At 48.0% G+C, this 23,310-nt stretch overlaps 1 protein-coding gene and 1 non-coding gene across 2 annotated transcripts in view; one reads left to right on the top strand and one right to left on the bottom strand.

Annotated features, from left to right (window-relative positions):
• Positions 1-2,240: 2,240 nt before the first annotated feature.
• Positions 2,241-2,391, bottom strand: LOC138581491 (5.8S ribosomal RNA). Its single transcript, XR_011304580.1, has one exon. It is a non-coding gene; the product is annotated as a 5.8S ribosomal RNA (ribosomal RNA).
• Positions 2,392-6,848: 4,457 nt separating this feature from the next.
• Positions 6,849-23,310, top strand: part of PRPF6 (pre-mRNA processing factor 6) — an 845,164-nt gene continuing 828,702 nt past the window's right edge. The window contains exon 1 of the mRNA XM_069650843.1: positions 6,849-7,115. Within this exon, the coding sequence (XP_069506944.1) occupies positions 6,943-7,115 (173 nt within the window). The 5' untranslated portion in view covers positions 6,849-6,942. The remainder of the gene's footprint in view (positions 7,116-23,310) is intronic.

Genomic DNA, 23,310 nt, shown 5'->3' with positions numbered 1-23,310 from the left:
AGCAAGACGGCATGGTCAATGGTATCAAAGGCGGCAGATAAGTCAAGTAACAACAAAGCACCGACGCCGCCCGAGTCATGTAGCCGAACAACATCAACGTTGGAGACCAGCACCCCCTCTGTGTCATGTCCTGGACAAAAAACTGGTTTGGGAAGTGTGGAAGAAGAAATATTACTCAAGAAAGGGGAGGCAAATGCTTCAAAAAGCTTCATAAGAAATTGAACAAGCAAAATGGGACAAAAATTAACCAGGACAAGAGGGTCTAAAGACGTCGGCCCACACCTGCCGGTGCAGGAAAGGCCGGGGGGGAGGCAGCGCCGCCCAACCAGACAGCCCAGCGCCCCGTCTAGTTTCCCCACTAGGGAGTCGGCCGGGACCATTGGGTTTTAAAACAAAATAAAAAGTAAATCCAGGAGCTCAGCCCGGGAAGCCTGCCTGCCGAAGCATGGCGGCAGGTCTTCCCATGGCGACGGAGGCAGGCCGCTCCGCCGCCAGCCCGATCCCACTCATCCTTCCCCGACCCCCTCCACCGCCCACCTTTCGGGGGTTGGGTGGGACCGCTAGAGTCTTCAAACCCCATCCCACCCGCACGGGGCCGAGCTCCATGTACCTGGGCGAGAGGGAAGGTTGCCTGCTGCGAGGGTGGGCCTGGCCATCACTCGCCCGGGGTATGGGCAGCGGGAACCTCGACGGCCACCTGTTGAGTAAGCCCAGCTGCACCATGGCTCGCACCATGTGCCGGGCCCCTGTCTGCCTGGGGAACGGCCAGGCTTCCCTCAGCTCCTGGCTGCTCCCACTCGGGACTTTCCTGCTGACCAGGGTGCGCCCACCAACGCCCGCCCACCAATGCCCGCCTGCTGCCTCGGTGAGGAGAGGAGCCGCTCGGGGCTCCCTCGCTTCGGTGGGGGAGGAGGTTAACCCAACCCTGCCAGGAGTACCAGTCTGTCTGCTGGGTCATGGACCCCCTTCCAGCGGAAGGGAATCCCGTTCCCCGGCCCCTTGTCCCCCATGCGCCCCAGACTGCTCCGCTGGCCGGACTGTAGCGCGAGGGGCACCCCGGGCTCTGGGTGTGCGCATCTGGGACGCAACTTAGGTCGGGCCTGCGGCTCTCCCTTCAGCTGCTCTGCCATTAATGAGCCTTCCGCAGGTTCATCTATGGAAACCTTGTTATGACTTTTATTTCCTCCAGATAGTAAAGCTTGATCATCTTCTTGGTGCTACGCCAGGGCTGTTGCCGCCCCCAGCGAGGCCGATCCGAGGACCTCACTAAACCACCAAACCGGAAGTAGCGAGCAGCGGGCTGTGTGTACAAAGGGCAGGGACTTAATCAACACAAGCTTATGACCAGCACTTACTGGGAATTCCTTGTTCATGGGAAATAAGTTGCAATCTTCAATCCCTATCACGAACGGGGTTCAGCGGGTTACCCACACCTGTTGGCGAAGGGTAGACACACGCTGATCGGTTCAGTGTAGCACGCGTGCAGCCCCGGACATCTAAGGGCATCACAGACCCGTTATTGCTCGATCCCATGTGGCTGAACGCCACTTGTGCCTCTAAGAAGTTGAACGCAGACTGATGGGGGTCGCGTAGCTAGAGAGCATGGAGGAGTCTCGTTCATTATCGAAATTAACCAGACAAATCGCTCCACCAACTAAGAACGGCCATGCACCACCACCACAGTAACCCACATCCAGAAAGAGCTATCAATCTGAATCATTTCTGTATCCGGGCCAGGATTCCCGTGCCGAGTCAAATTAAGCTGCAGGCTCCACTCCTGGTGGTGCCCTTCCGTCAATTCCAGCATTGAAACCACCCCCCCGTAACCCCAGAACCCAAAGACTTTGGCTTCCTGAAAGCTGCTCGGCGGTTCATGGGAATAATGCTGGATCGCTAGCCAGCATTGTTTATGGTCTGAACTACAACGGTATCTGATCGTCCTCGAACCTCCAACTTTCCATCTTGATTAACGAAAACATTTGTGGCTAATGCTTTCGCTTTGGTATGTCTTGCACCGGTCCAAGAATTTCACCTCTAACGGCTGCCCCGAAACCCGCACGAGGCGGGGAAACTGGGGAGGCCGGATGCGCCGGCAATAAGCCTTGGCGCCAGGTACAGGGATCCTGCGACGGTGCTGATCGGGGTCTGACATTAGGGGGTGGGGGGCGAAGGGAACAGGGTCCCTGTGACAGCCCCAGCCACACCCTTGGGAGGGAACCCCGGGGCAATTGATGTACAAGAAACCCTCATACTGGCATAGCCCCTGGAGGAACCCGGGGCCGCATGGTGCGTTAGAAGTGTTGATCAATGTGTCCTGCAATTCACACTAATTCTCGCAGCTAGCTGCATTCTTCATCGACGCGCGAGCCGAGTGATCCACCGCCAAGAGTCACAGGCCACTTTTTTTTGTTCCAGACGTCCGCCTGACCCTGCAGAGCAGGAGAGGCCAATGGGAGGCAGCGCCGCCTGTGGCGAGACATCCCAGCGCCCGGTCTAGCTTGGCGGAGACCATTGTGGTTTCAAAACAAAAACACAAATCCAGGCGCTCAGCCTGGGAAGACTGCCTGCAGCGGCTTCCCAGAGGGATGGGGCAGGCGCTCTGCCACCGGCCCGATCCACTCATCCTTCTCCAACCCCCTTCGCTCCCCTTTTGGGGGCTGGGGGACGGATGGCGAGGCGGGCCAGAGAGAGCACGGGCCGAGCTCCAGGTACCTGGGCAAGAGGGAAGGTCATCTGCTGCGCCAGCGGGCCTGCCCATTGCACGCCCACAGATGTGGCCGGCTGGAACCCTGACGCCCGCCCACTGAGTAAGCCTGCTGCGCCATGACTCAGGGCTCACGCCTGGCGTGCCAGGCCCCTGTCTGCCTGGGGAGGCGCCCCTCGAGAGCAGTCAGGTTTCCCACAGCTCACCCCACTCTGGGCTTCCCTGCGGACCGGGGTGCGCCCACCAATGCCCACCCGCTGGCGGGTCAGAGAGGAGAACGCGCCCCCGGCCAGCACAGCGGCCAGCGAGGAGAGGGGGCCGCCTTTCCGGTGCATGGTTGGGGACATCCCCTCCGTTGGAAGGGAATCCCGGCGCCTGGTTGCCCACGCGCCCCAGACCGCTCTGCGAGAGGTGCCCCGGGCTGTGGGTGTGCGCATCTGTGATGCAACCGAGGTCGGGCCCACGGCTCTCCCTCCGGCTGCTCCGCTGTTAATGATCCTTCATGCCCCCACTCACAAGTAGAACCCAGCCCTACATGTGCCAATTAACACTCAAGTGCCCATTTATCCATCCAAACACACATTCCAGAATTGAATGACACCATCCCTCACTTCGAACCCACGCAAAGACACCAACATCCGTCCCTCCATACCCACACCAAGATGCTTCACCTCTACCTTCAGACTCACACTCAGATGGTGCCATCCGCCCTCTCTCTATACCCACACCCGATTACCCCATCCCTTTGATACACACATGCTCCCACCCCTACTATAAACTAACATGCTTCTCTCCAGACATACATCCCCCATCCCTCCGTTCACACCCAGAGGCCCCCCTTCCTTCCCACCAGAGTGCTCCAGCCCTCACTCAGACCAACATGCTCCATCATTCCCCGACATGCCCCCAGCATATGCCTTGTCCATCCATTCCAGATGCCCCATCCGATCCAGACTCCAAGATGCCCAATCCCTTCCTCAAGACCCATACCATGATGCCCCATCCTCCCTCCACACAGCAGGATACCACTATCTCACAACCGAACAATGAGCCTGCATCCCTCCCTCCAGACCCACACCAATGCGCCCCATCACCCCCTCTGACCCACACCAATATGTCACTCCCTCCCTGACCCACACCAAGATGTCCCATCCCTCCCTCTCAGACCCACACCAAGATGCCAACATGCCCCTAGTATCAGGTTTGGTGGTAATATTATCTGGTAGGTCGGTAATGTCTTCCTCTTCACTCAGAAAATTGAGTTCTCCCTCTCCACCTTCCTCCTCACCTGATGTGGTAGAAGAATAGTCCAATTTCTTCCTTCGAGGTCGCCGGGCTTCAGCCTTCTTTTTTTTGTGCAGATATGGTGTGCCTCGGAAGGAAGCCACAGTGATTCTAGTCCTGTGAATCTCCGGTGACTCCTCTCCGCAACAACCGGAGCGGTGGAGGGAAAAAGCCACAGGTGTAAAAAAATAAATAAAAAAAAAAAAAAAAAAAAACACAGATCTTCACGAGAGAAGTACTGCACTCCGGACTAGATGGTATGTATCACATGAAAGCGGAACCAGGAAAAATGGTGTTCAGGAAGGAATATCACTGCAGGAGATCGAGAGGAATCCGGAATACATACACAGCAAAAAACGAAATGGTAAGAAACAGAATAGGAGGACCCAATCACAGGAGGGAAGCACACCAATAGCCAAATTTAGACAGAACAGGAGAAACAGAAAAAGAGGAAGGAAACTAAGAGGAAGAATGGCGACTGGCTAACAGCAAACGCGGAGAGCCTGAAAAGAAAGCAGAGAGAGGGATACGAACTGTAAGCAATAGAGTGGGCGGACTACCGCCAAGGGAAAATACGAGGAACGCAGGCAACAAGGCGAAAGCCAGTAAGTTGCAACGCGCTGAGCCGCCGAGTACTGAACCGGAAATAGAACTCAGCGGCGGCTATGTTGAAAAGCACTAGACCGCTGCGGAACGTTGCAAAACAAGCGTGACGGCACACTCTAATGGCGGTTGAGTTTCCATTTCCCCCATAACCGCCAGTCTCCCAAGTTTGTGATACCTAGACCCCCACCACGATGCCCCATCCCTCCATTCCATAGCCCACCAAGATGCCACAAACCCTCCATGCCACATCCCACCTAGATGCCGCCAATCCCTCCTCGAGACCCATACCATGATACCCCATCCTTCCTCCACACAGGAAGAAGCACTCATCCTGCCCTGCAGACTCAAACCAAGATATCCATCTCCACAAACCAAAAATGCCCTACCCCATCCTTCAGACCCAGACAAATTTGCCCCAACCCACCCAACACCTAGATGACCCATGCCAACCTCCAGAACAGATGCCCCAATACCTGTTCCAAACCGACACTAATGTGCCCTCGTCCATTGCAGAACCCCCCCAAGATGCCACCATCAGTCCCTCCACACAGCAAGATGCCCCATCCCACCCTTCAGACCCACACCTAGACGATCCATCCCTCCAGACCCACACAATGCCCCTATAGCTCCCCCAGACCCACACCAATATGCCTCCATTCTCACACAGATGTCCCCATCCCACCCACACCAGGATGCCCATCCTACCCCCAGAACAATAGATGCCCCATAACTGTTCCAGACCCACACCAATATGCCCCCATCCATTACAGACACCACCAAGATCCCACCATCCCTTCATTCACACAGCAAGATGCCCCATCCCGCCATCCAGACCCACACCTAGATGAACCATCCCTCCCCAGACACAGACCAATGTCCCCATCCCTCCCTCCAGACCCACACCAATATGCCCCACCCTCAGATGACCCATGCCACCCTCCAGACCAACAGATACCCCATACCTGTTTCAGACCGACACCAAAGTACCCCCATCCATTGCAGACCCTACTAAGATGCCACCATCCCTCCATCCAGACCCACACCAATGTGCCCCCATCCTCTCCCACCGGACCCACACTGTTGTCCCCATCCAACCCAAAACAGGATGCCCCATCCATCCCTGCAGGCCCACACCAATGGGTCCTGTCCCTCACAACAAACCCACACCAATGTGCTCCATCCCTCCCAACAAACCAACACCAAGATGTCCCATCCCACACCTAGAGGACCCATGCCACCGTCCACACCCGCTCCCCCATCTCTCCCTTCAGACCCACACCAGAATGTCCCTATCCCTCCCTCCAGACCCACATCAATGTGCTCCATCCATCGGGACCCACACCAATGTGCCCCATCCCTGCGGACCCACACCAGCGTGCCCCATATCCAACCATTCAGACCCCACCTAGATGCCCCATCCTCCCTCCGCATAGCAAGATACCCCTTCCAAACCCACACCAAGATGCCCATGTGCCTCTCCCGAACCACACGCAGATAGCCCCAACTGACTCCCTCTAAAACCACCCATCCTAAACACACACTTATGAAACATTAACTGGTCAAAGGGGGCTATAAACACCACCATCCACTGTCCCTTTTCTTAGCCATCCACCATCCATACCTTTCACGTGGAATAGATGAACATGATTTTTAAAGTAAATGTCATTTTCCGCTCCCCGTCTCAATCTGGTGCCTTGCAGGAACGTTTACGGTAACCCGAACAAAAAAAATGCAAATTGTATTCTAAGCCAGCCAAGAGCACGCTGACTGCTGGTGCTCCTACAGCCTGGCAGCTAGAGCCTTCGCAGTTCCCTCTCAGAAAACTGACGATGAGTAGCAAGACGAAGTGAAGTCGGACGTTCCAGTGTCTTGCAGAAACGTTCCCGGTATCCCGAAGAAAATGCCCATTTTAACCGCTGCAAGCCAAAGGGACGCAGATTCCGGTTGTACTTGCACCAGCGGCCAAAACCTTCCCGTGATTCCTGCTGCTCTTGCAGCCTGGCGCTGACAGCCAGAGCATCCCCGAGTTCCGGTTGCACTTGCACCGCCAGCCAGAGCCTTCCAGCTTCCCTAATCTGCTCAGCGCTGAGGCACTCACTGAAATTGCTCCGGAACCGCTTCTTTGCTCCGGAAAAATAACGATGACGTGAAAAGTCACGTGAAGAAGAGTATGCGGGCCGTTGTTATCGTCCGTTTCTCGGATGGGAACTAGCCACTACCTAGTAACCATGGAGACATGGACGCTTTTTCCTTAATCGGAAATACGTCACCTTTGTTTACATCTTTCCTTCCGGCCGCACAGCATGCCGGTGAAATAGAGCACACACGTAATTCCAGTGTGGGGAAAAATGGCTTCCATGTCATCATCTAGCGGTGGCCCCACTGCCCAGGGGAACCCGGCCGTCTCCGGCGGGGGCGCCTCTGGCCTGACCGCTTCTATTACCGGCACCATGAACAAGAAGAAGAAGCCCTTCCTCGGAATGGCCGCGCCGCTGGGATATGTTCCCGGGCTGGGCAGAGGGTGAGCATACAGTTCCTGGTGGAAGGCATGGGACTATGTTATGTTGCGAAGCAGGGCTTGTCAGGGGCCTGAGAGTGCATCGGGATTTGCTGGAGCAGAATGGGCATAATTAACAGCGGTTGTGTTGCTAAGAGTGTAGAAGCGTTCAACGCCCTTGGACAGCTAGGCGCTGGTTACAGACATGATACATTCAATGGGTACATACGGTGTTATGTTAGTTGAACAGGTTTGTCTTGAGCTTTTTTTCTGAATAGAGGACAGGAAGGTTCAGATCGAAGGGAAAGTGGTAGATTGTTCCAGGGGTTGGCTGCCAGACCCCCCTGCTCTTTTGCATCGGAATCTTGGGATATGAGGCTGTGGTGGTATCTCACTGGTGGGCATCTGTATGTAGAGTCTCTGAGCTAGATATTAGTGGGCATTGTTTGACAGGTGGTGATGGGTGATTGAGCGGATTTTGAATTCAATTCTTCGTCGGACAGGGAGCCAATTGACACATATTCTAGTTTCAGAGATGTGGTCATACTAATTCATGTCCAATGCAGCACGGAGGGCATTGTTTTGGGTAACTTGGAGCCTGTTTTTAAGTTCTTTTCAGCAGTGCCGCAAAGCAGGGCATTGATATAGTCCAGCTTGCATCCAATGAGGGTGCGGGCAACAGTGAGCTGATTGTCAGAAGAGGAATGGTTTGCTAGCTCATATGAGCTTCATGGCGCAGGCAGCTGTGGAAGTAATGTGGTTGATTTGGTGGTATGAAAAGAGGAAGGATTTGGTGGGACATATTGAGCAAGGCGTCGAGGTGGATGCCCAGAATTTTCACCAAAGAGGAGTCCAGGATCTTGTGGCCATCGATGTTGAAGAAGTGGAAGGCTGGGACAAGTTTTGCAAGGCTGGCTGACGTACCAACTAGAAGGAGCTCTGTTTTCTCATCATAAAAGCAGAGTCTGTGCAGGGCCATCCAGGTTTGAATCGTTTCATGAAAGGTGTTCACATTAATGGAGTCCTAAGCATGAATGCCAGAGAGGAGGATGAGGTTTTGGGTAACATCTGCATAGTTTGTGAAGGAGATTCCCAGTGAGTCAAGGCGGTAAAATAGCGGTTTGATGTAGACATTTTAGAGGGCGGGGGAAACGCAGGAACCTTGCGGGTCACCGCACAAGTTGAGTAGGAAAGAGCGGCAGCATCACCTGCAAAGACTCTAGATGTTCTAATGTCAAGGAAATACGAGATCCCAACTGGCAGCTTCAGGGGAGAAGCATGTGACAGAAGGCGGGTGGTGGCATAAGGTCTTGTGATCGATATCGAAAGCCGCTGATAAATCGAGGAGCAACTTTCCTGAGTCATTTGCATCTCCAAGTTGGTTCGTTAGATCGATGAGGGCTGTTTCCGCCCCATACCTAGGGCAGAAGCCGGACTGGCGGGGGCTTAGAATGTGGTGTGTTTCCAGGAATTCTTGAATTTGGGTGGATCGACTCTGGCAGGAAAGGGACAGTCTGGATTGCTGGATCTAGTGAGCAGGGGGATGATCCAGGACTCTGAGATAGGTTTGAATTTGAAGAGTTGGGTATAGGCAGGTGAAACGGCCTGGAGGTTGTGTGGTGGGCTGACCGATGCAATGGCTGTTTTGGAGTTGCTTTTGCATTGTAGTTGTGCGATTTTGCTGATGAGGGCATCTTGGATTTTACTTAACCAGATGTTATCTTTTGTGATGATCGTAGGCGGGCCAATGGAAGATTCCAGTTCACGAAGGATAGTGAACAATTCTTGGCAACTTGAGGATGCCTCCACAATCCTTTTGTTCTAGGAGGTTGCACTGGTCGCATGGATGGCTTGTTTATAGTTCTGTGACGTGGTGGGGGCTGTCTGTCAGGCAGCTTCTGCTACATGTTTTTTTACACGTAATGCATGGAGTTCCTTGTTGAACCAGGTATTGTTATGCCTGGTATGTTTTTGTTTTATGCGGCTTGAGAGAGGCATGGTACCGCAAGGTACAGCACTAGCTAACGAGGAATTGTAGTGCTCGACAAGAGAATTTTGTCGTGGTGAAGGGGTTTCTCAGTGTTAAGCAAGGGAGAAGATGGTCACTAGTTAGGTTGCGAGTGCTGCGTGGTAGGGTGGAGGGGTGAACGATTTAGTAAATTTATTTGGGATGGGGACAGTGAAGGTAATACTATGATGGTTGGTCCATGGGCAGGGTATGTTGGAGAGAATGGAGATATTGCAATTGTGGTACAGTGGTATTCTGGAAGCACTGGAATTTGAGATGTATATTAGTAGGTAGAAACTAGTATTGAGCCTGCCACAATTATTTATCAGTGATCTTTATCACACTAGTCCTGCTCTCCCTTGTCACAGTACTTGTGAGATAACATACCTACCTCAAGATCCCCTTTTCCAATTTGTACTTTTCTATCCCCAAGCTCCTCTCCTCCCACTAGGAGTACAATACTCTCAGTATCCCAGCATGCAGAAGCTGATGACCACTCCATGGGCTCATTTAATCAATGCCTGATGAAAAGGTTAATAAAGTGATGACAAAAAGCAGGTCTGGGATTAATGAAGATTACTGTTAAGTAATCCAGGCATTCCCTCCATGCCCCTATTGCTCTTCGCAGTACTTGTGAGACTTTCCAACACCAGAGATGAATAGGCCTGAAGAAAACACTCAGATCATCCTATGCTGTGCCTACATACTACCACCAATTTGTGTAAACACCAACCAAGTGAGTTCAATGCATTCCCAAGGCATAAATTAGTTTTCAAAAATTGATTAGCAGAGTTTGCTGATTAAAATGTTTTTGATTAGCAAACAGACCCATTTGATTAGCAATTTTTTTACTAATATTGTTAATGCCACCGGATGTTATTTGTACCCAAGACATGAAATGAGCAACAATACAGCAGTTTTGCTTACCGCTGAAATAAGACATTTGTGAGAGGAGGCAGTCAGGCCATGCAAATTCTTTAAACTTCAGTTAGACCTGCAGGTTGGGTAACTTAGCTTACCTGTTTAACCTCAGAGAAATGCACTCGACCCATACCAACAGAGGACAACAAATTTATAATGCAATTTCTGAGAAATTGTGCGTGTCACTACAAACCCACTTTATGTTTGTTAAAATGCTGTCACCCATGCACAGTGAAAATTTTATTTGACATTTACTGCAAACAAAGTAGATGTTAAATAGTGGTTTCAACCATCTCTTGTAAATGCTACTCGCCCTTCATAAAATCTACTCAATTGAGTGGGCGAAACAACTTTGCGAGCTATAGATGAGTGTCTGTAAAATGTAAAAGGTTACCTGCATGAATGGACACAAATAAATAGATATGATAAAAAAGGCTCTGAAAACAGTTTGGCCAGCTATCTCCTGCAGGTGGTAATATATAATGCAATCATAAAGCAAAGCAAGCTCTAGTGGCTAAGTAGAGTGTTTGGTATTGCAGTAGATCTGTAGATCTACAGACTTGATGGAACTATTGATCACTACTTTGCGTAAGCATTAAGTTCACTTTGTGTATTTATTTTGTAAGAGGAAAGAAAGAGACCAAGCAGAGTGGATTGTGTAGCAGGCAGAGAACTGGCCAAACTAGGTGGATTATTGTAGTTTGTGCTCATCTCACTTTCTGGGTAAGTGGTATAAAGCAACAGGGTGATAATTTAGAATGTCCAGGAGTATGGGTTTGATCATGGGTTGAGCACCAGTTGCAAGATGTACGCAAACTGCAGGTTACAGAACTAGGCTTGCCAACAAAAGCATTTGATAGCATGATAATGAACATTTTCAAAAGTTCACTAGTCAACATGATGCATCTTCCCCCAACAAAATGAATTATAGTTGGCACTATGAAATTCAGATACATCAACTTAAACTTTACTGTAAAGCATGGATCGATGCAAGGTTTTACAGTTTCAATACTATCATTATGTATTATTTAACAACTTACATGACTGTCTTTTTCAAAGATATAAAGTTGCCACATACTTGAAGTTGAATAAAAGTATCATCCCGATTACTTCTGGTTTGCAATTATTTCAAAACAAAATTCTTACACTCCTACACATGCATGTGGTACTTCAGAGTGGAGGAGAGGATTACTGCTGCACTTTCCCTCCATTAGCACTTGAAGTGAACAGTGAAAAGAGGACAAACATAGCATCGACGGCGAGAGGGGAATGCAGGGGGAGCTGTGGGCAACACAAATAGCTAACTTTGCTACACAAGTGTTCATTTGATTAGCAAAACTACAGAATTGCATAGCAAATTGCTATGCAACACTGCTTATTTTATGCCTTGCATTCCTGTGCTCAACACCCCAGCACAAGACCCTAGGATTCTACCTGTGATGATTCAATTGATGGTGCCTAATTAAATTGTTCGAGTCTGCCCATGTGGTGGTGGCTTGGCAAATTTCCTCATGCCTCTGTGCAACAGGCTACTGTTGCTCTGGTCGATCTCCTCTGGATCTTAGGTTTCAAAGGGGTCACAGCAACCAAAGTCAGGGAATCTCTCTGCCATGGATCCATCTACTGCTTGTCTGTACTGTGGCCTTTCTGCCCAGACTTGGACCCCCAAAAGTCACAAACAAGTTGTCAGATCTCCTAAGGAGCCCTGATTTGTACAGATATGTGTTTTGCCCTCCTCATATTCAACCGACTCCACAACTAAAGGGATGGATTGATCGGGCATGTCCGATCTCCTGGGATAGATGGAACCTCAATATCACTATAAAAAGGATTGACTGATCACATACAAGAAACATTGGGCCATCTTGCATGTCAAAGCTGTAATTTTACCTTATATTCTAGCAGTGGTGATGGTCCTAAAATGGTGCAACTGGCAAGGCCCTTAATACCAACAGAAGATCTCATGGAGGGACGTCTGTTGCAGAAACAGTCCCGTAGATGGAGTTTTCAGGAGTCTGGATACCAAATGTACGCTTTGTGAGTCCTCACTGGCAGAGACTTCCTAAGGGGAGAAGGACTCCTGTGAGGAACTCCCCAAGCCACATAGCCTAGTAGCATACATTGGACTAATTGCTACAAAGACTAATGTACAATATACCTGTTTGGTTGAAGGTAATGCTGGAACCTACCAGGAAGGAAATGAGAATATCTCTTTAAGAGGTCATGCATACTTAACTGGGATGATTGAAGGAAGTTTGAGAAACAGAGGGAGTCCTACGCCGGGGAAGCTCCCTGACATAAGCATGCTTGGAGGAGGCAGACCAGAGAAAAGTTTCAAAGCCCAACACTTTCAAAGAGCAGCTGAATGTCCGAGTGAGGCGCTGGAGACCCAGCGTATCCAATAACGGAAGTACTATGTACTGCAGGAAATCAGTCCTGCTGCAAGTGGTGGCGAGACCATGCCTCTACCGGGGTGGGCAGTGCACCAACCAAACACGCTGAGAACATCTGAGAAGGTAACTGGAAGCGTGAGCAGCTTCCAAGTGGCAAAGCCTGTGTATGGCGTAAGGAAGCTGAAGACAGGAGACCAACGAGCAGGCATATCGATTGTCATTGGGAACGCAAGCAGCTTCTCAATCACCTACTCTGCATATGGCAGAGGACTGCTGGAGACAAGTGCGTGATGAAGAGACGGAAGGATAAACTCAGTACCATAGAAGAGCACCGAGTGAACACAAACGTTCCACAGCCTGCAGAGAGGTAACTGGGAGAACGGAGAGAATGGGAGAAGCGGGAGTTCACCGGAGCAATGGAACACGAGAAAAGGAGCTCCTCCCAGTACTCAAAAAGATTTACTTAATATAAACCTATGTAATTGGAACTGTATAAAGCTGAGAAGGAGGGAATTGAATAATCCGTGATTGGAAGTCTATGAAGGTTCCAAAGCAGAACCTAATAACAAAGGGAAAACACTATAGAAGCAACATGGATCCAAGCACGTCGGATTCGGCAGTTTGCTAGTTCTTGCTAGTTCTTGCAAGTTCCTGTCTGCTAGCTACAGTGCGGCTTGACGTGCTACATTGTTTCCTCTAATCACTTGATTGCCGGCTGACGCCTCATCTCTCCGCTCACCACTTACTGCTCCTTGCCCCGTCCTGCTTCTTCTTTCTGATTTCCTAGTGCCTTCCAGTGTGGTGCAGGTCTCGCATATACGGAGCTGAGACCAAGTGACCTAAGAGAACATTGAGATCACTGAGAGAGCGGCAAGTGCTGGAAAAGAGTATTTCTCAGCGGTAAGCGTGCAAGCTTGTAAGCTATAAGCTTATTAGCCTGCCGAGCACAGAGTGCTGTGTTCTTTCTTGGTATTTGAAAGGTATTGCCCGAAAGAAAGATTTAACACCCTTTTCTTTCTGCATTTCAACTACTCAACTGCCCATTTGAACATTTTGGATTACTTTACATTTTCTCGGCGGGCAGCAAGTACTGGGAGTATTTCCCTTCTCTGCTATCTTACATTGGACGACACAGAGACTGCGGGATAGTCACTAGCTGGCTACTCCTTTGATCTGAGTAACGCTCCCTGACACAATAGTCAGAGATTGTAGCGTTTAAATTGGCTGGTTTACAGGCTTAGCTTACAGCTCGGAGACTGCGGGATAGCCACTAGGTGGCGAGTCCTTTGATCTGACCGGGTTTCTCTATTTTCTGAACAGTTGGAATTGACGTTCCTGGTTACTAGCTAAACACCTAGAGACCTTGGGAAGTGGACGAGGCAGACTACCTCTTGACCCCAGGAATTGTCATTACTTAGCAGGAAACGGTGGATTCTTGATACATCATATACTATCTGCATCGTAAAGGTCATGATGAGAACTGGCCTACGAAACAAATACATTTGGCCTCCCCACCAGCCGTTATTACTGGTCCAGAGGTGCTGAATCATGAATAACTAGAGCCGGTAGAGGATGCTATAATAATGACCCCCCCAGCCCGCTGTTTCAACCTCACTATGCAAATTATCCCCTATTATCAGCACCCTCAATAAAAAATTGCATGAGAATAAGAAGGAACTGAGTGACCAAAGTCAACAGATGCCTCAATTAATACTGAACCTGGATGATCAATTTAACCCGGCGCCCTTTTGTAGGGCTATGGTCCACACTTGACGCGACCTGGTAGTAACTACTGATAGACTGCCCCTACCAAAGCACCTGCCTACTACACCAAGAGGACCCAAGGCTCTAAGACCGATATCGGGCCAAAGATTCATGGACCATTATATAATAAAGGCAGCCTCTACAAGTGCAGACCTTAAAGTCCTGCAAGCAATTCGAGGGAATGCAATGCTGGACCACTCAGTCATACCCCAGAGTTTTTTTTTGGGGGGCAGAATGACATCACAAATATCAGCATCATAGAATGTGCTGATAAAGCGTTGGACAGTGATAAGATTGATGCTGGTGTGATGCCACAGACATGCGATGCATCGGCTCATGATGCACCTACTGCTCTCACAAACCTCTTGGAAGACATGGAAAATGAAAGATTGAAGGATGCGGGGGAGGTATGGAATGATTCTTTGGGGTCCACAAGATTTAACTGTGACCATTCTAAAATGCATCATACATTACAAGATGTGGATGAGAGGATTTGCTTATCTCATCCCACTGTGTCCGCATTAAATGCGGTACTTGGCTCTTTCGTAGAACTTTATTGATAACATTTGGGCTGAACTGAAATCAAAACGGCTTGCGATGGATGAGATGAATACTAAAATGGAATGTATTGGCTCAGTTTTGTTGCCTGAAGTTAATAGTAAGTTGGAATATATAAGTGCTGAAATGAGATCCTGTCTACTTAACCTACCCCCGCGCATGACTGAGGAGGCGGGGGCAGGCCACTTAAGTAATCCAACTTTGATACAGAGTCCACCTGAAATAATTGAGATTTCTGATGTTGTTGACAGTGGAATAATGCCATTGGCCACAAATCAAAATGCTACACCACACTTAGAGGTGGTAAAACCTAGCCCTCCATCAATAGAGAGAAACCCCCCTCAACATAGTGATGTGTACAATGATCAATTGGCAAGCAATATCATTCTCGGCCCTCCACACGATGCGATTGTAAGGATGGATGGAGATGATGATGACTTGCCCCAATGTATGTATTCTGTCTCGTATAAAAATGGGAGACAGATGAGGCGCAGGCCTTTGAGAAAAAGATCCTGTGTATCATCTGTAAAGTGGCCTCTTGCTACATTGTTTAGAACTAAACAAATCCATCCTGTGCCCCCGCCCAAGGGCCAGGAGGCTTTAAATATGCAATATTTGCTTGTAGATTCAACAATGCAAACTGATATGAATCACATTGATAAAGCTACAGATGCCAACAGGCTGCCTCTGGTAGAAAAACCTCTGCAGAGGTTATCCCTGGGTGACTCTCTTCTCAGGGGCCACGATTAGCCCCACAAGTTGAGGTGACAATCAGATACCCTGATTTGGGATCTGGCTGGGGATGTGGGCCAGGAAAAGTTAAGAACCCTGAAGTAAGGGAAAGGGAAGTTGCCTTAAAATCAGATCTTTGCCCCAAGACTCTGGGCTATATCGCTTCGGCAGCTACATTTGGCATTGGTAAGACAGCTCTGCTCACACACTTTGGGCCTATGGGCGATATTGTCGCCTTTCCATCTAATTGGGGGGTCCCCCAAATACATTTGTCCCAGAGTCCATCTGGGGACCCAATGAGGGGGCAGCTACCCCAAACAATGATTCGCACTGTTTGGAAGTGCCTAAAGAAAGGGTTGAAAGTGGCTATGGACAGGGTAAACATAGGCTCCACCTCCAGCATGCCTCTATCCGGGAATTTCTTCTGGAATAAAGGACCTTCTAAACAGGCTACAAAGACCCCCCCAATGAGGAGGGGGGTGCTGCTCTAGGTGGTGGCCACCAGGGGAGTCGAAGATCCATGGGAGGTAACAAACTGAAGGGAATTGTTAACTCTAATATGAGTAAGAATGGGAGAGTTAAAGCTGCAAATTTGATAAAAATTAGTAGCCTATTGGGACCCGATGAATTGATTTGCCTAAATAGGCCTAATATTCTTACAATCTTTGCTGAAATCCCAGCACTGGCATTGGTGGTCTCTGAAGATATTGCTCGAGTAGCTTTCCTGGATCGAAAACGTTGTGATGTTAGCTTTTTGACCTTTGACTCCCTGTTGGTTAAGAAACTTGTCATGACACAACAAGTTACGTTGAGGATATGGGTTTTGAAATTGAATCAAGAACCTCTATGATGGAGGATTACCCTGAGCAGCAAAATGAACAGATACTGACGGAAGTAGACGGGCGAAACTGTCTGGAAAATGGAATGAGTGTAGTTGGCTCTAGGGATGGGGTGGGACTGGACCAAGAAACTGATTGGGCCGCATTTCAACCCTGTGGCAAAAACTGGTCCCATAAAGCGCTATTTTAAGAGAGGCAAACATCATATGTCTGCAGGAGACGTGGCTTACAGCATCTCCTATATTGGATGGCTACAGGATCTATGATCAATATGCCAAAATCAACACGGGGTGGAGACCTTCTGGTGGCCTTATTAGCAATAGGAAATAACCTAGGGTTGGTTTGTTTAATTATAGAAGGCTTCGCACCTGGGTCCTTGGGAGTAGACTTAAGCTCTATGGATGTTACAATTAAGCTACTTAATAAGTAAACATTTATTGGAATAGTGGTCTATCGCCTGCGGCAGGGTTTGTTGCTAAAGTGTGTACGATGATAAACGAATGGATGTTGAATCATGAAAAGGGTTGGGTTTGTACCGTAGGTGATCTAAATTCAGAGTGTGGTTTTGAAAATGCATCGTGGGAAACATGTGAAGAGGATATGAATCAAAGAGGGCTGTCAGATAAAAAAAATAAAAAAAATTGGTAAAATCTGGTATGTGGGTTTGGGCAATACGGGACTACTGCCCCTGGTAGGGTCCTCTAAATCGATACCTGAGGCGTCTGTCTAGCATACGTGGCGGCGAGGAAATAACTTGCTTGACTATATCTTTCTTGATGGTTACCTGAGGAATACATGCACATCTTTTCTGGTGACACCGGATGATTGGAGTGATCATTCTACACTAGCTGCGTCCTTTGATATTGTTGTGATGTCTAGGGAATACAGCTCTGACTAAATTGGTGACTTCTGTGTCGGGAAATGCGGTACGAGGGACTGAAAACAAAGTATTCAAGCTTTACATTTTAATATCGGGGCTTTACTGAATAAAACCTCTATGGACTGGAAAATAACCAACATTCAATATTTATGAAATTCAGAATTTAGTGCAATATCTGAAGTTGGTTCTACATTCAAGAGTAGCGGTAATGGGACACGACTGACTCATTGTTTCAATCATGAGGTTTTCCCGGTCAAAACCCGCCATGAGGAGAGAGGTCCGAAGTATTACACAATCTAATCTTGGTGAGACCTTGCAAATTAAGAATATCAGGTTGGTCAAATAAAGATATAGAAACTTCTGTGAATGCATGAATAATAAGCTCCTACAACAAGACTTTGAAGCTATGCTGTGGTCCTTAATTAGGGCTCGAGTTAGCTCGTTCTGGACACTGGTTAATAGCCAGGATCCTAACTATTTGTTCTCATAATTAAATCCAATCTCTGAGCAAGAATGGCTGGATTTTTTCAAAAATAGATTTGGGCATGGAATAAACATGGGGGTGGATTGGGGTGAAGCCCATAGGACCAAACTTGAATTAGCTACCTGGGAAGCCCCACTTTATATAGATACGGTACTGGGTCTAATAAAAAAAAACTAAAAGATCCTGTGTGGCTGGCCCTAATGGGCTTACAAATAATACTCTTAAATCAAACCCCAATCTTTGGGCTTATCTTTTGCTCCATGAGCTTAGAGACTTTCTTAAAACAGGGAATACCCACTAACATGGAGCACCGCACATGTAATCCCAATTTATAAGTGTGGGAGTAGGTCAGACCCGAAAAATTATAGACCTATTGCCTTGAAGTGCTTTGAAACACATTATGTATAGGCGCTATATATATCATTTCATATCAGCTATAGTGCCTTTAGATAGGTGGGGAACCCCCTTTAGAATAGGGAAAGCTAGGCCGTTCTCTTATCATTTAAATAAACGTAGTTTGGAAATGTCCTCCAAGAGCCCGACTCATTCTTCCAACCCACCACACTATTTAGTGCAATCAGGTGATCATGGTCCCTCTATATGATGTGTAGTATCACTCTAGCCCACAATTACAGATTGAGACAATTGTAATAGATTAGTGACTCTACCGAAGATAATGTAAATGTGTGGGCAGCTGGGCAATCAAGCCTAGTGTTTTCCTTTCAGTCGTGTAACTTTTTTGTTCTGTTCAGAATCTCCTACAACCATCCCGCCTGCCTTATTCCTCCTTTCTCTTGATGTAGTCATGCCTGTGAGCCCAGAGTTGATCTTACTATTATCAAGCGAGGGTACACCCAATTTAGCATTGAAACCGGGCATCACAAGGATGCTGGATTATTTTCATCTAAAGATTTCAGAATCCATGAAGTCATTCAGGTTGTCTTTGGTGGCACTCCCTCCCTTTTTGTGGTGCATTATAAAAACAAAGAAGAACCAGCTCACACAAGCAAGAGCCCTACCTTGAAGAGAAGATAGATTGGTTGAGCCCACATAGATATCTGTCCACTCGTAGGACAGTTATGCTAAAATCCTAAAACATATTTTTATTAAAGTTTTTAACATACGGAAGCGAAGCCATGCTCCATTTACAACGCCAAACGTGGAATCAGGTAGAAACATTTTTTTGTGCGATATTCTCATTATCTCCTGCCTATCCGATACCCAGTATTCACTTCGAATCGGCCATCCAATCGATAGAATCTATTACAAACTGGAGGTATCTAGACCTATTCAGGAAGGTCATAGCAGACAAAGATAGTCCAGCAATTGATATACTACGATCTAAAAACGCAAACATCAAATGAAAAGTCCTAAATATATGGAAAGAAGCCTGTCTGCAAATACTGAATAATACAGACTCAAAATTGAAATGCTCATAAATCAACCGTTAGGCGAGGTAAAAAAACGAATCTAAGAAAATGATTGGAACAAAACTTTACAAGCGAAAGCCCAGTATCGGCTTACTATAAACTCTGATCTAGAAGTCAGGGCACTGAATCATCTTTCACAATATTTGAACATCTTTCCAAGCCGGCAATTGAGAGATACTTTCTGTCGGCTACGACTCAAATGTTCTACCTACAAGAGAATACCTTGTTAAAACTAAACAACTACCGGACACAGAGATATACTGTCGATTTTGTCAACAACCGAATAAAGTTGAATAAAACTATCACCTTATCATGGAATGTCCAGCAGTTACCAACAAAAGGAAATTGTTTGGAGAAATGCTACCCCCAGAGAGGATTCAACATGGACTGAAGGAACGATGGGCACAAATAATATTGGGAACCAATAAAAACCTTATTTTTAGGGTTATCCAATTTTGGAATAGCATAATGGATATGAACTTAGAAAACAGGAACAAACAAAATAAATTGACATGATGATCCCTGTTATGATCCCACCTGAATAGAAGACCTTTCCTTCCCTGCACCTTTCTTGAGTGTTTTAGTTCTTGTTCCTCAACTATGGGATACATTTAACGGAGTATTTTCATGGAACTGTTGAATTTTATCACAACATTTTATAAGCTGGATAAATGTAAAAAGTTTTTATTCAAACTATATCATTAAAACAAAAGCAAAAAAAGTTTTTACAGCCTCTCCTAATAAGGTAAAACATAAAATATTGCAATACAAGAAAATCGATTTGAAAGATCTAGTTTCGATTTGAGACATCCAGTTATCTCCCCTTTCCACCCCTCCCTCTGCCCCACCTTAAACCGTATCACTTTTTTCTAGTCAAGTGGGCACAAACAACATGAGTGATCACATCAAGTTACCGTGAGTTCCGCATAGTGCTGCCTTAATGCCAGTATGACTGAGATTCTCCTCATCGGCACACCCGCTCCCTCCTTTCCTGTCAATCTCTGGCCAGCCTCCCTTGGCCCTCTTCCTGCTCCCACCTGCGAGGCTAAAACTCAGGGTCATCTTCGACTCCACTCTCTTCTTTTCTCCTCACATCTCTGATGTCTCTAAGAAGTCACACTACCAGCTGCACCTCCTCGGAGGTATCCTTCCTTTCCTCTCCTTTGCCCAGAAGCTCACTGTCTCCAGAGCTTTGATTCTCTCTAGGCTGGACTATTGCAACAGCCTCTTTCTAAATCTGCCTGCTTCTACTCTCCGCCCTCTGCAACTCATCCAGAACAGGACTGCAAGACTTGTCCTTGGTCTCAAGCCCAGGGATCGTATCTCTCCAGGACTGAAATCTCTGCACTGGCGCCCAGTGGCTGCGAGGATTAGGTTCAAAACCCTCTGCATTGTCCACAAGGCCTTCTGGATCCTCAATACCTTCAACTCTCTCTTCCTAAATATCTCACTTCTCGGGCTCTTGGCTCCTCCGCCTCCAACTCTCTCAGGGTCAGTCGCTTCTCCAAGCAACGAGTTGGTGTTAGATCTCTTTCTTTGGCTGGGGCCTCCCTCTGGAACTGCCTCTCTGAAACTTGAGGAGAACCATCTCCAGTTCTGGAAGCACCTCAAGACCTTGCTCTTTGCTTCTGCTTTTTCTCCTCCTCTCCCCTGCTGAACTGCTGGGTGAAACCGCACTGGTACCCCTCCCCCCGTCAGTTGCACACCTGCACTGCCTCCTGGGCAACCCCTGCACTTGAGCACTGTTTTCTGTATCCCTACAGTCCCCCACCAGCATTTGATACCTGATGTCTGCACTTACCGTTGCACTTGCCACCAGCTGGCCGTACTTCTCTTATTATTTTATTTATTCTATTTTTCGCATGTACTGCACTGTCCCCACCCCTCACTTTTCCCCTTCCCCCTTCACTTGCGCTATCTGAATGACATCTGGCCTAGTAGGATTGTTGTCTGTATTCCCTCTGTTCTCCCTCCCTTGCCTCATCGCGCCTTGAAACAATTGTGTATAGGCGTGTTCTAAATGCCATATCGTATGATATCATTAGTATATTTCCCTGCTATAGGTATCGCTTTGTTGGATCAGCGGTGCCTGTAATCTTCCTTAGAATGGGCCCGTTACTGGAGAGTCGAGATGTCTTATAACAAAGTAAGTTGAGGGCACATCAATCAACCACCTCATCCGTGTGTGTTCCTCCGCCTCCCCGTAGGTTTCCCTTGTCCTCCTAGTTTCTGCTGGATCCCCATTTCATTTTCTCATAAACGCTCCCCATTTTTCGTTAAAGCCCTATTCGTCATGAACTAGCTAAATAAGCGTTTGCATTGTGAATGAATCCCAGACCTTCTGTAGCCATTCCTCCTCATCCGGGACCATCTGCTTCTTCAATTATTTGGCCAATGCTAGTCTTCCTGCTCTCAGCAAGGCTTCCCACATCCTGGGAAATCGACATTCCTCCTAACCACTCAAGGAAATTCCCAGTAGAACTAATAAAGGGTGCATTTCAATCCTACTCCCCTTATCTTTTTAATCTAGCTCAACCGTTCCGACCAATAGATTTGAACTCTCGGGTATGTCCACGAAATATGGTTCACAATCCCACTAGTCCACAACCTCCTTAAACATCTTTGATAGTTTTAGGGGATCTCTGTGCCAACCATGGAGGATCTTAAAATTGTGCTCCATAGCAGAGGTGGAAAGGTTCCCTTGGAAAGTAACCTTATAAATCTTATCCCAGACGAGGTCTGCGGTTTCTTCCCCATTTTAGATGTGTGGTGACAAGGAATAACGAGACTGACCAAGTGGTGCCATGCTGATTGCTATAAACATTTACTCAAAATAAAGATAACCCTATGTGTCCTTAATTCTAATGGGGTTTATTTACCTACCTAAATTAAAGAAACTCTGGCGCTCGTCAGGAAGTTTGTGAAAGTCCATATCAAAAAGGCACCGTCCCAGTCAAAAGCGCCTACGCTATCCCTGCACTGCAATAAACAATAAGTTCTGGTTCTGATCACGACACAGGAGAATGACTCCCTTCTCGTAGCTGGTTCCCCAATGTTCTGAATGCCTTTTAACAAAACTTGCAGTTCTTTCAATGATAATTTAACAAGGGTTTGACTCTGCTTTCTTTATACTCTTTAACTTGCCCCTACTGGGATGACAATGATTGTCCCTGAGTCTCTCTCTACTCTACCCCACCACACTCTTGTGTAGCTGCACAGGGAATTGTGCTACAAAGTGATTTGCTACTTTTTCTTTTTCTGCTTCTTACTTACTGTCCCAAGTCTCCCTGGCCCCCTCCAGGACTTGTACGTGTTCCCATAACTTGCTTCTTCAGGGGTCATTGGTCAACTCTCTCTGCTTCAGCTTCTTGTTTCATGCTACATTTTGCTGCCTGCTTCTCTCTGTGGCCAATTACTACTACTGGTCTCAGCGCAGTTGTTGGATCCCTCGGTCCACAAACTACAGGTCGTGCCTCCACCTTTCTGTCCTTGCAGGTCTACTGTGCTGGTTCCTAACTGACTTGCAAGACTCGCCGCCGGGTGTCCAGCTGTCTGTCTTGAGCACATTCCATTGACGTTCCACGTTAGGAACATAATGGCACAATGACGCGTCATCCCCTCCTTCACACCGGATACCTGGCGGTTGCCATGGAAGGTCCCCCCCAGCAATGACCCAAGGCCAGACTCGCCCCCACGCCACCCCACCCCGAACATTGACGGATCATTGACCCACACCATTGGCAAGCGATGTGAAACCAAACATTATACCAAATAACAGAAAAACATCCACCCCCCCCCCTCTCCCCCACCCTGCACTTCTCCCCAATTGAAGCTCAGGCTCATGCAGAACGTACATGAACCACAGGACACAAAAATGAATGGGGTGCCTGCTAACGCAGCCAGCACGAAAAGGCCCAGATCGGGCTCCTCCTTCAGCCTCTTCCAGTCCAGAGGCCAATTTATTTAAAGCTACTCAGTTCCTAGCATGTACTTTTCCAAGTGTACCAGTGTCCAGCGCGGTACCCTACCCGGAGCTCATCCTTCTCCTCAGTCCGTGTTGTTGCTGGCATCTTCCCGGGTCACTGGATCCTGCGAGAACTGAGCCGATGAGGGCACCGATTCGAGCACCAATGGCAGTTGTTTCCCCTTCCATGGCATGTGGGCTTCCGCTTGCTGGATATTTTTTTCGTACAACTCCCACGCCTCTAGA

This window comes from Ambystoma mexicanum, chromosome 3p (genome assembly GCF_040938575.1).
Source record: "Ambystoma mexicanum isolate Mex_15411 chromosome 3p, UKY_AmexF1_1, whole genome shotgun sequence".
NCBI lineage: Eukaryota > Metazoa > Chordata > Amphibia > Caudata > Ambystomatidae > Ambystoma > Ambystoma mexicanum.
The sequence above is the reverse complement of the archived record's forward strand: the minus strand, read 5'-3'. Positions and strand labels throughout refer to the sequence as shown.